General features: G+C 35.9%; 1 protein-coding gene across 3 annotated transcripts in view; it reads left to right on the top strand.

Annotated features, from left to right (window-relative positions):
• TDRD3 (tudor domain containing 3) overlaps positions 1-14,479 on the top strand; it is a 221,667-nt gene that overhangs the window by 120,771 nt on the left and 86,417 nt on the right. For all 3 annotated transcript variants that reach the window (XM_066380800.1, XM_066380801.1, XM_066380802.1), the window contains exon 8: positions 10,304-10,444. In XM_066380800.1, the coding sequence (XP_066236897.1) occupies positions 10,304-10,444 (141 nt within the window). The remainder of the gene's footprint in view (positions 1-10,303; positions 10,445-14,479) is intronic.

The following is a 14,479-nucleotide window of genomic DNA, read 5'->3' as shown; positions in this document are numbered from 1 at the left end:
CCCCACTCGCACGCGTGCCCTGAATGTCTCACTCGCCCACACGCCCAGAGCACCCCACTTGCAGGCATACCCAGAGTGCCTCATTCTCCCGCGCGCCCAGTGCACCCCAGCCGCCAGCGGCAAGGCGAGGCAAGGCGAGGCAAGGCAAGCGGGAGAGGCGCCAAGGCTATCTTTCCTAGTCAGGAGATTCTCTCTGTGGGCGGGGCACCTCACCCAGCCATTCAAGCTAACAATCAAGCGTTGGGGGAGGGGCGCGCAGGCAGCCTGAAATACTTTCTGGAGCACAGCTGCGGATCCAATCACTGAAATTAGCTTAACCCACGAAATCTGCGCACCCACGGGGCTCTAATTGATAAGATCTCTCTCAGTTCAGCAATCCAAGACAAGAGGCGTGATATTTTTTAGTGCCTCTCGCTAAAGGGGCGGGGTCAACTTCTGATTAACAGAGCCTCCATATTCAGGGATATATGCTAACAAGAGGGACTTGGCAGATATTAAGATCTTTACAGCAAGCAGCGACTAGTCAGTGCCTCTTCTTCCCAGCCAAAACAGGCTACAAAGTGTGGAAAGCCTGGGTTGAGTGGTTCAACTGAATGCTAGGCGCTGAACAGTCACCTTGACAACAATTGACTCCCAGCCCCGCCTGATTACGCTGGAGGCTCTGACTGCCAGAGCCTTACCGAAAGTCTTGCGCTAAATGGGGATAGAGTGGGCATTTCCTAGCTCTTTGAGCCTCTTACTCCCCAGGTAGAAGCAGTAGCAGCCTTATAGCTGGATCACCAGGCTGCTAATTCAGGAAGGGGAGACTAGGAGAGAGACTCCAGGAAAGCAAACTCTCTCATTGTTGGACCCTGCAAACGCCAACAAGCCTTGACCTATAGTTTTTTGTTCTCTATTTCATTTATTTCTGCTTTGATTTTTATTACTTCCTTTCTTCTGCTGGTTTTGGATTGCCTTTGTTCTTCTTTTTCTAGTTCCTTAAGATGTGATGTTAGGTTGTTTACTTGTGCTCTTTCCAGGAAGTATTTAAATGCTTAGGTTAAATCAATGAACAAATAGACAAAAGATTCCTTCCATTATCAAGTTTATATTTTATATATATATATATATATATATATATATATAGTGAGGGTGACATACTAATACATAAATGTATATAAATTATATGGTAGATTAGAAGTTTGTATTTGCTCTTGTAAAGAAGGAAAAGTAGAGTAGGATGGGAATTGGGAGTACCATTTGTGGAGGAGGGTACAGTTTAATATTGGATGGTCAGAAATGAAGAATTCCTTGAAATTCTTGTGTACTTTACGTACTAGTAAGACAGTAAATAATGTAAATGTACTAAATAAGTTAATGTCGATTTCAGTGTTAAATATAGTAGTTTGACTAGGCCTCCCTGTGGTGAAATTTCAGCCAAGACTTTAAAGAGCTAAGAGGATAAGCTTTGTGGTTATTTGAGAGGCTTATTCTAGGGAGAAGGAAAAGCTTATTGCACACGATCAAAAGCAGGAGTATATGTTTAAGGGATAGCAATATGACCATTGTAAGCAGAAAGAACAAAGGGACAAGTAAAGTGATAATGAGATTCTGCTTATGTAGGGCCCTGTAAGCCATCTTAAAGACACTGGCCTTTATTCAGAGAGAAATGAGGAGTGTCTTGAGGATTTTCAGCAATAACATTAGCTTATCTACATTTTTCCCCCATTGATTTGAGAGAAAAAGAGGAATGGAGAGAGAGAGAGTATGAGAGAGAGAAAGGGAGAGATAGAAAAGCATCAACTCATTCCACTTAATTTTAAACTCATTGATTGCTTCTCGAATATGCCCTGACCAGGCATCAAACTCATGACCTCAGCGTGTCAGGATGATACTCTATCCATTGAGCAATCTGGACAGGCCTGACTTACATTTTAAAAGTCTAATTCTGTCTACTGTGTTTGGAACAGATTGTAGAGAAGGAAGATTGTAGTCAGACAAGTCAAGAAATTATTGATGTAGTCCAGGAGGAGGAAAATGATGGTAGTTTGAGTGAAGATGGCAGCCATGTAGGTGGTAAAAAGTGGTCAGGTTCTGGAATTTTGAAAGTAGAATTATCAGGATTTCAAATAGATTGAACATGGCACATGAAAGAAGAAGCAATGTCTTGTAACTCCAAGGCTTTTGCCTTTAGAGATAGGTTTGCTTACCTTGAATTGGAGAAGACTGAGGTAAAACAAGTTGGAGAGGAGAAATAACTGGTGTTTGTTTTGACACATGAATATTGAAGTGCCAGTCAGACATCCCTGTGGTAGTGTTTAATAGGCAGTGAGAGAGAAGAGTGTAGTTGAGAAGTGAACTTTGGAATGGGTCTATGCATTTGAGAGTTGTATGGATAATATTTAAAATCATGTGGCAAACAAGATCACCAAAGAAATGAATGCTGATAGGGAAGAGAAAGGGCAAGGAATGAATGCATAGTATTTCAACGTTACAGGTCAGATGAAGAATTTGAAGCAGCCAAAGTATCATGGGTAAGATAGGAGGATCAATGAAGAAATTGTATCATGAAGGAAAGCGTGTTGAGCTTATCAAAGACTGTTGAAAAAGTCATGTAAAATGTGACCTGAGAACTGTTGTAGAATTGAGGAAGTTATTCGTTCCCTGCACATTCCTCTAAACATTCATATAGATGGTGTTAAAATAAATATAAGTATGCAGATACCAGTGGTGGGTTCATGTGAAAATTAGTTCAAGTTCTTCAATGATAATGTTAGTTATTTCATTGAGGAAGTAAACAAGGCCAACCGTGATAATAGGGGAGAAGATATTGGGAGACTTCAGCAATGAGGAGAACATGTAAAATAGTTGTCTAGAATATTGGGAGGCAATGTCAAAGGCCCACTTCAGTTTCATGCTCATGGTGATCTCACAGATGCCCAATTCACAGAATAAGGACAAGATGGTGTCGCTCATACCATCAGTTGCCATATAGATAATGTTTAAGTTGTGATGTTTCTAGATATTTATATGTTTAGTGAGTAACAACTGTTTAACAGCATTGAAAACCAATACTGAAAATACTATTTATTCTATTTCTTAATCCATAAAATGGAAAGAAAATATATCCAGAAGATGTGACTATTTCACTGGCACCAAAAGATAAATTACTTTTGGAGTTATAGATTTTAAATTCCAGAAATATACTTAACTTGGAACAGGTCAGGCTCCAGAGTTTTCAGGTAACTGTGTTCTAATATGTTAAACAAAAGAGTAGTATTTCCATCTGTTATGAATGTTTACCACATGCCAATTATTGAATTCATCACTTGTGTGGATAATGTCATTTAATTCTCAAAACAGCCCAGTCAGATAGATTTTTTCAACCCTGTTTTAAGCATAAGAAATCTGTGGCTCATGGAGTAAGTTATTAGTAAGTGACTTGTCTGAGGGCAGGAGCTAGGTAGTAGTGGAGCCAAGATTTAGTACCACCATTGTCTAGCTCTAATGCTATGTTCTTAAATAGTCTTTCAGTCTAATAAACTTTGTATCACATTAATATAAACTCACATTTTTCTTCATGGTTTTAAAAGTAATGACTATCAAGACATGCCAAATCTGTTTTTTGTTATGATTTCATAAACCAAAATTTGAATGAATCTAGTAATACATCTTTGGTTTTTGAAGATCTGGTTTTACTTTTGATTGGAATTAAATTTAGATATTGTAGTATAATAACTTACCTAATAGAGATATTTAATATGTTGTCCATTAATGCTTACCTAACATAATTTTTCTATTTTTTAGGTTTTATTGTCATCTGACTCAAAATCATTTCCAAATGTTGTATAAATTTATATATAGGTTTTCTTACTAAAATCACTTAAAAACATTGATTATTATCTCTAATAAAAAATCAAGTCTTGGACCTAGAAATAACACAACTGAAAACTGGAGGCACACAACACCAAACTGACACTCAACCAGCCCTACAAACAACACACCCAAACACACAGACATAGTGAGAAGACAGAGAAGTGCAATCCAAATGAAACCACAAGAGAAATCTCCAGAAAAGGAACTGACTGATACGGAAATAACCAAACTGCCAGATGCAGAGTTTAGAATAATGATTGCTAGAATGCTTAGGGGTATTAGAACAACAATGGATGGTCATTACAAACACCTAAATAAAGAGATAGCAAGTATAAAAATGGACATTGAAATATTAAAGAAGAATCAGAGGTGACAAATACAATATCAGAATGAAGATCACAATGGAAGGAATTAAAAGCAGGAGGGAAGAAGCTGAGGATCAAATCAGTGAGGTGGAGGAAAAGATGAACAAAGGCACAAAAGCAGAGCAGAAAAAGGAAAAGAGACTCAAAAAGTTTGAGGAAACTCTGAGAGAGCTCTGTGACAACATGAAGAGAAATAACATCCGCATCATAGGGGTTCCTGAAGAAGAAGAGAAAGAACAAGGGATAGAGACTTTATTCAATCAAATCATAGCTGAAAACTTCCCTAAATTGATGCAAAGAAGGGTCTCACAAGTTCAAGAAGCACAGAGAACTCCATTAAAGAGAAACTCAAAAAGACCTAAACCAAGACTCATCATAATTAAAATACCAAAGCTAAGTGATAAAGAGAAAATATTAAAAGTTGCTAGAGAAAAGAAGGCTACCACCTACAAAGGAGCCTCGATAAGGATGCCATCTGACTTCTCAACAGAAACACTTGAGGCCAGAAGGGAATGGCAAGAAATATTCAAAGTAATGTAGAACAAGAGCCTACAACCAAGACTACTTTATCCACCAAGGCTATTATTTAAAATTGGAGGAGAAATAAAAAGCTTCCCAGAAAAAAAAAAACCTCAAGGAATTCATTACAACCAAACCAATACTACAGGAAATGTTAAGGGGCCTGTTGTGAACAGTTCAAAGTGGGAAAAAAATATAGCAAAAGAGGAATGCAGCTTTAAAAAATAAAATGAAAATAACTACATATCAATAACCTTAAATATAAAAGGATTAAATGATCTGATCAAAAGACATAGGGTAGCTGCTTGGATAAGAAAACAGGACATGTACATATGCTGTCTACAAGAGACACACCTTAAAACAAAAGATGCACATAGAATGAAGGTAAAAGGATGGAAAAAAATATTTCATGCAAATGGAAATTTAAAAAAATCTGGGGTAGCAATACTTATATCAGACAAAATGGACTTTAAAACAAAGACTAGAATAAAAGATAAAGAAGGTCACAACATAATGATAAAGGGAGCAATCCAACAAGAAGATATAACCATCATAAATATCTACACACCTAATATAGGAGCACCTAAATATATAAAGCAGACTGTGATGGATATAAAGTGTGAGATCAACAGCAATACTATAATAGTAGGAGATTTCAATACCCCACTAACATCAGTAGATAGATCCTCAAGAAAGAAAATTAACAAAGAAACAGCAGACTTAAAGGACACGCTAGATCAACTGGATTTAAATGATATCTTCAGATCCTTTCTCCCTAAAGCAGCAGAATCTACATTCTTTTAAAGTGCTCATGGTACATTCTCTAGGATATGCCACATGTTAGGACACAAAAGCAGTCTTACAAATTAAGAAGATTGAAATCATATCAAGCATTTTCTCTGATCACAATGGCATGAAACTAGAAATCAACCATAGCAGAAAAACTGAAAAATACTCAAACATATGGAAACTAAATAGCATATAATTAAATAACGAATGGGTTAACAATGAAATCAAAGAAGAAATTTAAAAATTCCTAGAAACCAATGATAATCAGCAAACAATAACTCAAAATTTATGGGACACAGCAAAAGTAGTCCTGAGACGGAAGTTCATAGTACTACAGGCATTCCTTAAGAAGCTTGAAAAAGCTCAAATAAACAACCTAACCCTTCATCTAAAAGAAGTAGAAAAAGAACAATAGGTAAGGCCAGAGGTAGTAGAAGAAAGGAAATAATAAAGATCAGAGCAGAAATAAATGACATAGAGGCTAAAGAAACAATACAGAGGATCAATGAAACCAAGAGCTGGTTCTTTGAAAGGCTAAACAAGATCAATGAACCTTTAATAAGACTCACCAAGAAGAGAGAGGATTCAAATAAATAAAATTAGAAATGAGAGTGGAGAAATAACAACCGACACAACAGAAATACAAAATATTGTTAAGAAAATACTATGAAGAACTGTATGCCAAAAAATTAAACAACGTAGGTAAAATGGACAAATTCCTTGAAACATATCATCTTCCAAAAATCAATCTGGAAGAATCAGAAAACCTAAACAGACTGATTACAACAAAAGAGATCAAAACAGTTATCAAAAAGCTCCCAAAGAGCAAAACTCCTTGGCCCGATGGCTTTACTGGTGAATTCTATCAAACATTTAAAGAAGAAATAACTCCTATCCTTCTCAAGCTATTTCAAAAAATTCAGGAGAAAGGAACACTTCTAAGCTCCTTTTATGAGGCGAGTATAATTCTGATTCCAAAACCAGACAAAGACAACACAAAGAAAGAAAATTATAGGCCAATATTCCTGATGAATTTATATGCTAAAATCCTCAACAAAATATTAGCAAACTGGATTCAGCAATACATGAAAACAATCATACACCATGATTAAGTGGGATTTATTCTGGGGAGGCAAGGATGGTACAACATTCATAAATCAATTAATGTGATTCACCATATAAACAAAAGGAAGGAGAAAAACCACATGATAATTTCAATAGATGCAGAAAAAGCATTTGATAAAATCCAGCTCCCATTCATGATCAAAATTCTCAGCAAAGTGGGAATACAGGGAACATACCTCAACATGATAAAGGCCATCTATGACAAACCTACAGCCAGCATCCTACTCAGTGGGCAAAAATTAAAAGCAATCCCCTTAAGATCAGGAACAAGGCAGAGGTACCTCCTTTCACCACTCTTATTCAACATAGTTCTGGAAGTCCTAGCCACAGCAATCAGACAAGAAGAAGAAATAAAAGGCATCCAAATTGGAAAAGAAGAAGTAAAACTATCATTATTTGCAGATGATATGATACTGTATATAGAAAACCCTAAAGTCTCAATCAAAAAACTACTGGACCTAATAAATGAATTCAGCAAGGTGGCAGGATATAAAATTAATACACAGAAATCAGAGGCATTTTTATACACGAACAATGAACAGTCAGAAAGAGAAATTAAGGAAACAATACCCTTCTCTATTGCAACAACAACAACAAAAAGTACCTACGAGTAAATTTAACCAAGGAGGTTAAAGACTTATACTCAGAAAATTATAAAACATTGATAAAAGAAATCAAGGAAGACACAAACAAGTGGAGGCATATACCGTGCTCATGGTTAGGAATAATAAATATAATTAAAACGTCTATTTTACCCAAAGCAATTTATAAATTCAATGCAATACCAATTAAAATACCAACGACATACTTCAAAGATATAGAACACATATTCCAAAAATTAATATGGAACCAGAAAAGAACACAAATAGCCTCAGCAATCTTGAAAAAGAAGAATAAAGTGGGAGGTATCACAACTTCCTGATATCAAGTTATACTACAAGGCCATTGTACTCAAAACAGCTTGGAACTGGCATAAGAAGAGGCATATAGGCCCTGGCCGGTTGGCTCAGCGGTAGAGCGTCGGCTTGGCGTACGGGGGACCCGGGTTCGATTCCCGGCCAGGGCACATAGGAGAAGTGCCCATTTGCTTCTCCACCCCCACCTCCTTCCTCTCTGTCTCTCTCTTCCCCTCCCGCAGCCAAGGCTCCATTGGAGCAAAGATGGCCCGGGGGCTGGGGATGGCTCCTTGGCCTCTGCCCCAGGTGCTAGAGTGGCTCTGGTCGCGGCAGAGCGACGCCCCGGAGGGGCAGAGCATCACCCCCTGGTGGGCAGAGCGTCGCCCCTGGTGGGCGTGCCAGGTGGATCCCGGTCGGGTGCATGCGGGAGTCTGTCTGACTGTCTCTCCCCATTTCCAGCTTCAGAAAAATCAAAAAAAAAAAAAAAAAAAAAAAAAAAAAAAAAAAAAAAAAAAAAAAAAGAAGAATAAGAGGCATATAGATCAATGGAACAGAACAGAGAATCCAGAAATAAACCCACATCTTTATGGACAACTGATACTTGACAAAGGAGGTAAGAGCATACAGTGGAGTAAAGACAGTCTTTTTAACAAATGGTGTTGGGAAAACTGGACAGCTACCTGCAAAAAAATGAAACTAGGCCACCAACTTACACCATTCACAAAAATAAACTCAAAATGGATAAAGGACTTAAATGTAAATCGTGAAACCATAAGTATCCTAGAAGAAAACTTAGGCAGTAAGCTCACCAACATCTGTTACAGCAATATCTTTGCTGAATTATCTCCACAGGCAAATGAAATAAAAGACAGGATAAACAAATGGGACTATATCAAACTAAAAAGCTTTCGCACAGCTATAGACAATATGAACAGAATAAAAACACAAACCACACAATGGGAGAACATATTCTACAATACATATTCGATAAGGGATTAATAATCAAAATTTATAAAGAACTTGTAAACCTCAACATCAGGAAAACAAACAATTCAATCAAAAAATGTGCACAAGAAATGAATAGACACTTTTCCAAAGAGGACATACAGATGGCCAATAGACAAATGAAAAAATGTTCAACATCACTAATCATTAGAGAAATGCAAATTAAAACCACAATGAGATACCACTTCACACCAGTCAGAATGGTGCTCATTGAGAAAATAACACATGATAGGTGCTGGTGAGGATGTGGAGAAAGGGGAACCCTCCTGCACTGCTGGTGGGAATGCAGACTGGTGCAGCCACTGTGGAAAACAGTATGGAGATTCCTCAGAAAATTAGAAATGGAACTGCCCTTTGTCCTAGCCATCCTACTTATAGGAATATATCCCAAGGACACCATATCACCGACTGAAAAAAAGAAATGCACTCCCATGTTTATGGCAGCATTGTTCACAATAGCGAAGATCTGGAAACAGCCCAAGTGTCCGTCAGTGGATGAGTGGATTAAAAAGCAGTGGTACTTATATACAATAGAATATTATGGGGCTATGAAAAAGAAGCAAATATTACCTTTTGCAACAATATGGATGGACCTGGAAACTATTTTTTTGAGTGAAATAAGCCATACAGAGAAAGAAAAATATATGACTTCACTCATTTGAGGAATCCAAGGAATAATGAGAACTGAGGAATGGAACTGAGTCAGAGGAGGGATCAAAGGGACCAGACGAAAAGAGGACAGAGGGAAAGGGGATGATAGGATGGGATAAACCTGAAGGGAAGGGGAGGAGTGAGTTGTAGGGAGGAGGGCAAGAGAGATGTTGAGGGGAATAGGGGGGAGCGGGGAGGCATTCGAGGTGACCCTAGAATCTATGTAAACACAATTAATTAAATTTAAAAAAATCAAGTCTTGACTTTTTTCTTTTATTAATCTATTAGATTATAAAGATATTCTATAATTAGATGCTTAATTTGATATTATACAAGTAACAACTTTGGGATGCTTTTAATCATGAATTTGTATCCTTCCAAAACAGTGTTTTCTATGTTCTAGTCTTATCAGAATAGTTTTGATAAAATATAAATGAAATCAAATTTTCTAATTTGATTACACATAGAATTATTTTAAAAAGTCAGGCAAAATAAGAAATATGGACTTCAAAGTTTTCACGCACAGTTGGTAAAACTTAACATATGTCATTAATGTAAATAATAAATCAGTAATGAAAGTTTTGATCTAATGTTAAAATTTAAATTACTTGTTTACTTTGTAAGATTATAAAATTATATTGGATTGTGGACATAATATTACTGATTCCTGGAGAGGTTTAGTCTCTTACTGAAGATAGGCTTCCATGTAGCTGGATTTGTAACCCAGCCTCATGATATTGGTCAAATATTTTACCTTAGAATTAGTTTGAAAATGTAATCTTTATACTGCTTGTATTATTTTCTTTTCTTTTATACTATTATCTACTTGTTTATTCTGATGACTTGCCTTGGAGACTTAAAGATTATATGTATGTAATAATTTTACTGCCTTGCCTGGACTTGTGGAAAAAAGAATTAAATAGCTAGTAGATATTTGTTTAAAAAGAAATAACTAACATTTTTTTTCATGTAAAACATAATTAAGAAACTTTTTACTATTATAGTTTTGCTAGATATTTTTAGTTGTAGCTTACTTAGTCTTTAGAACTATTTTAAAATGCTATTTACTTATATCTCTTATCTTTCTTTTATCTAAAGACCAAGACATTTGGAGGAGGTGGTGGTGTTGCTAGAAGTAATCTCAATATGAATGCTGCTGGTAACCGAAACAGGGAAATTTTACAGAAAGAAAAGTCAATCAAATCAGAGGGAAAACATGAAGGTGTCTATAGAGAACTGGTAAGGCTGAAGAACCAACTCTAAGTGAATGTGTTTTTTCTTTTTTTTTTTTTTGAAGGTTTTTTTTTTAAATTAATTTTAATGGGGTGACATTGATAAATCATGGTACATATGTTCAGAGAAAACATCTCTAGGTTATTTTGACATTTGATTATGCTGCATTCCCATCACCCAAAGTCCAATTGTCTTCCGTCACCTTCTAACTGGTTTTCTTTGTGCCCCTCCCCTCCCCCGAATGTGTTTTTTCTTTAATATCCTTGATGATTTTTTATTCTTTTTCACAACCACCACTGGCTTTGTTCAATGTGTTGTAGATAGATGTTACAACTTAAGAAGGAAGATTTACATTTAACTCATGTAAAATTTTGATTCTTTGAAAAATAACTTATCTTAAAACTACCATTTTATTTAAATTTATCATACCTGTATAACATCTTTTGGAATTGATTGATAAAAAGCCATCAAATTAAACAGATGACACTAAATGAAAATTATATTCTAAAATTAGATGCATCAAAAATATAGTTATTGGCCCTTCTCTATCCTTCCCCACATCTTTTCTCAAATTTTGTCTAAAGTAATTTTGTTTTGTTTTCTTCTTTGGAAAAAGCATATTAAAATAAGTTCATGTATGTTATACTCAATTGCAAAGTATACCTGTAATTTTAAGATAAATAAGAAGAGTCAAACATATTTCTGATATGCTGTAGTGCCCTTAGATATAACAGAACTGACTAGAATTCCTTTTCCTCTCCCTTCAGAGGTTGAATGACTTTGGACAGTTTTATCTGTAGGGTATAGAATACTAACACTAGCTTAAATCAAATGGGGATTTAGTACTTCATATAACAAAAAATTCAGAGAGATGATTACAAAAGATGGTAAATTTAGCAGTTTAACAATGTTGGAACTCTGGTAGGCATCTCTGTGATTTGTTGGCTTTCTTCTCATTGTTACAGGATTCTTTATTCATTAAAGCTCTGTGCAAAAAGTTCAAATTAAGGAAGGAAAGGGGCCATTAACTTGGGTGTGGGTACGTTTTATCAGATAAGAAAATATTTCTGAAGTCTCTGGCAAATTTTATTTATACTTATGGGCTAGAAAGAGGTCACATGCGCACTCCTAAATCAGTCAATCACTGACCAAGAAAAATGGGTTTATTACTATGGGCCAGTCCTTCTCTTCCTTGAACATATACACATTTAATTTGGGGGGTGGGACAAATGAGTTTTCAGGATAGAGTGGATACAGCAAGCTGAAAAAGATATAGTCCCTAACTCAGGAAGCGCTTAAACTTTAGTAAATTTAGAATACCTCTGTGGGGATGTCTTGCCATAGAAGACCAGATACATGCATTTTTGGGTCATTACAAGGATTAAATACATATGAAGGGAGTGATATCACAAATAATGATGATATAGAAGTCTCCAGAAATTGGCCCCTCTACTGAAATAATTATTTAGCTGACATGTACTGTCTGAAGCCAACTGTTTAATCACCCTGGAGCCCAAACTGTTGCAGTATTCAGAGTAGTGATTGATGAAGAGACTGGTCATAGAAGTAATGGAACAAAGACTTTGGTGATCACATTACACAGGGCATATAGTTTTTGAAACAGAAGTTTCCAAAGTCACTAAACAAATTTACAACTGCAGTCCTCATCAAGTAATAGCAGCAGTACCTGAAGAGGAGGGAGAATTTGATTTCCTAAATTACCACTGTTGTAGTTAGTATTCAAAATACCCAGTTCTCAATAAAAAATTACAAAGTATACACACAAAAACCTAGGCAACTTTGACTCAGTTATAGGCAAAAAGAAATGAATAGAAATCATTTCTAAAGAAGCTCAGGTATTGGATTACTAAACAAAGACTTAACTCTCTTAAATATGCTCATAAGTAGAAAGTGAACCACTGACAACAAATGAAAAGAAATCAGGAGAACAATATATAAACAAGGAAGGAATACCAATGAAGAGATAAAGATTTTTTTTGAAGAGACAGAAATTATAAAAAAACAAATAGAATTTCTGGAGCTGAAAAATACATGAGCTGAAAGTTACTAGGTTCCATATCAGACTAGAGCAGGCAGAAGAAAGAATCACTGAAATTTAATATAGGACAATCGAAATGATATGTGTAAGATACAGAAAAAAGAAAAGTGACAAAAAATAGAACCTAAGGGATTTGTAGGGTACCATTAAATATACTAACATACACTTTTTGGGAGTCCTAACAGGAGAAAGGAACAGAAAAAAGTATTTGAAGAAATAATAGCCCCAAATTCCCTTATTTTATAATATCATGAATCTACAACTCTAAAGATACTTAACAAACTCCAGGAAGATAAACTCAAAGAGACACAACAAGACATAGTAAATCAAGTTGTTAAAAGCTAAAGATAGAGCAAGAGAGAAATCTTTAACAGTAATGAAAGAGAAACAACTCTTCAAGAACAGGAAGCCTCAATAAGATAAACAGGCAATTTCCTATTAGAAACTATGGCAGCATGAAAGTGAAATGATATATTAAAAATAATGAAAGGAAAAACTATTGACCACCAATTCTATATCCATGAAAACTATGATTAAAATATGAAGAAGACCGTCAAAAAGTAACATAAAATACTGATGTCAAATGAATATACATGAGTTACTGTAATAACAAGGTACCAAAATCTTGTACAAGTTAGATGGTTTTCAAATTTCTATTTCAACAACTGAAGGAAGACTTGATTGGAAAGTCTGCTGATGGCTCCTTAAAATAATTTTTGATAATAGATGATAGTATAGGTTTGAATTGTGTCCTTCCTTGCAAGATATCTTGAACTTCTAACCACCAATATCTTTATTTTATTAATTTTAACTTATTGTATTAACATGGATTCAAGCTCCCACTCAGTATGATACACTCACCCCCCCAACCACATGCCCCACATTACACCCCATTATCCTCCCTCCCCCTAACTCCCTCCCCCTATCCCTCTGGGATTTGCTGTCCTGTTATCTGTATATATAATTTCACTATTCCCTTCACCTTCTCTGATCCCGTCCCCTCATCCCCCTTCCCTTTGACAGCCGGTCCTCTGCACCAGGTGATTTCACCTCTGCCTCTGTTCCATTCCTCAATTCACCTTGTTCATTAGATTCCACATATAAGTGAGATCGTATGATATTTTCCTTTCTCTGCCTGGCTTATTTCACTTAGCATAATAATCTTCAGGTTCATCCATGCCATCGAAAAAGGTAAGATTTCCTTCTTTTAATGGTTGCGTAATATTCCATTGTGTATATGTACTACCGCTTTTTAATCCACTCGTCCAGTGATGGTCACTTGGGCTCTTTCCAGATCTTGGCTATTGTAAACAAGGCTGCAATAAACATGGGGGTACATATCTTCTTTGAATCAGTGTTTTGGTATTCTTAGTTTATATTTCTAAAAGTGGAATAGCTGAGTCAAAAGGCTGTTTTTCATAGTGGCTGCACCAGTCTGCATTCCCACCAGCAGTGCAGGAGGGTTCCCTTTTTTCCACACCCTCACCAGCACTTATTGTCTGTTGTTTTGTTAATGAGCACCATTCTGACTGGTGTGAGGTGGTATCTCATCGTGCTTTTAATTTAGATTTCTCTGATGGTTAGTGACATTGAATATTTTTTCATATGTCTATTGGCTATCTGTATGTCCTCTTTGGAGAAGTGTCTGTTCAGTTCTTTTGCCCATTTTTTAATTGGATTGTTTACCTTCATGGTGTTGAAATTTAGAAGTTCTTTATAAATTTTGGTTATTAACCCCTTATCAGACATGTTGGTGAATATGGTCTCCCATTGTGTGGGTTGTCTTTTTATTTTGTTAATGTCTTTTGCTATGCAAAAGCTTTTAAGTTTGATATAGTCCCATTTGTTTATTTTGTCCTTTATTTCACTTGCCCATGGAGATAAATCAGCAAAAATATTACTACAAGAGATATCGGAGAGTTTATTGTCTATGTTTTCTTCCAAGATGTTTATGGTTTCATGACTTACATTTAAGACTTTTA

The sequence above is a fragment of the Saccopteryx leptura genome, chromosome 4 (assembly GCF_036850995.1).
Source record: "Saccopteryx leptura isolate mSacLep1 chromosome 4, mSacLep1_pri_phased_curated, whole genome shotgun sequence".
In the NCBI taxonomy this organism is placed as follows: Eukaryota; Metazoa; Chordata; class Mammalia; order Chiroptera; family Emballonuridae; genus Saccopteryx; species Saccopteryx leptura.
The sequence above is the reverse complement of the archived record's forward strand: the minus strand, read 5'-3'. Positions and strand labels throughout refer to the sequence as shown.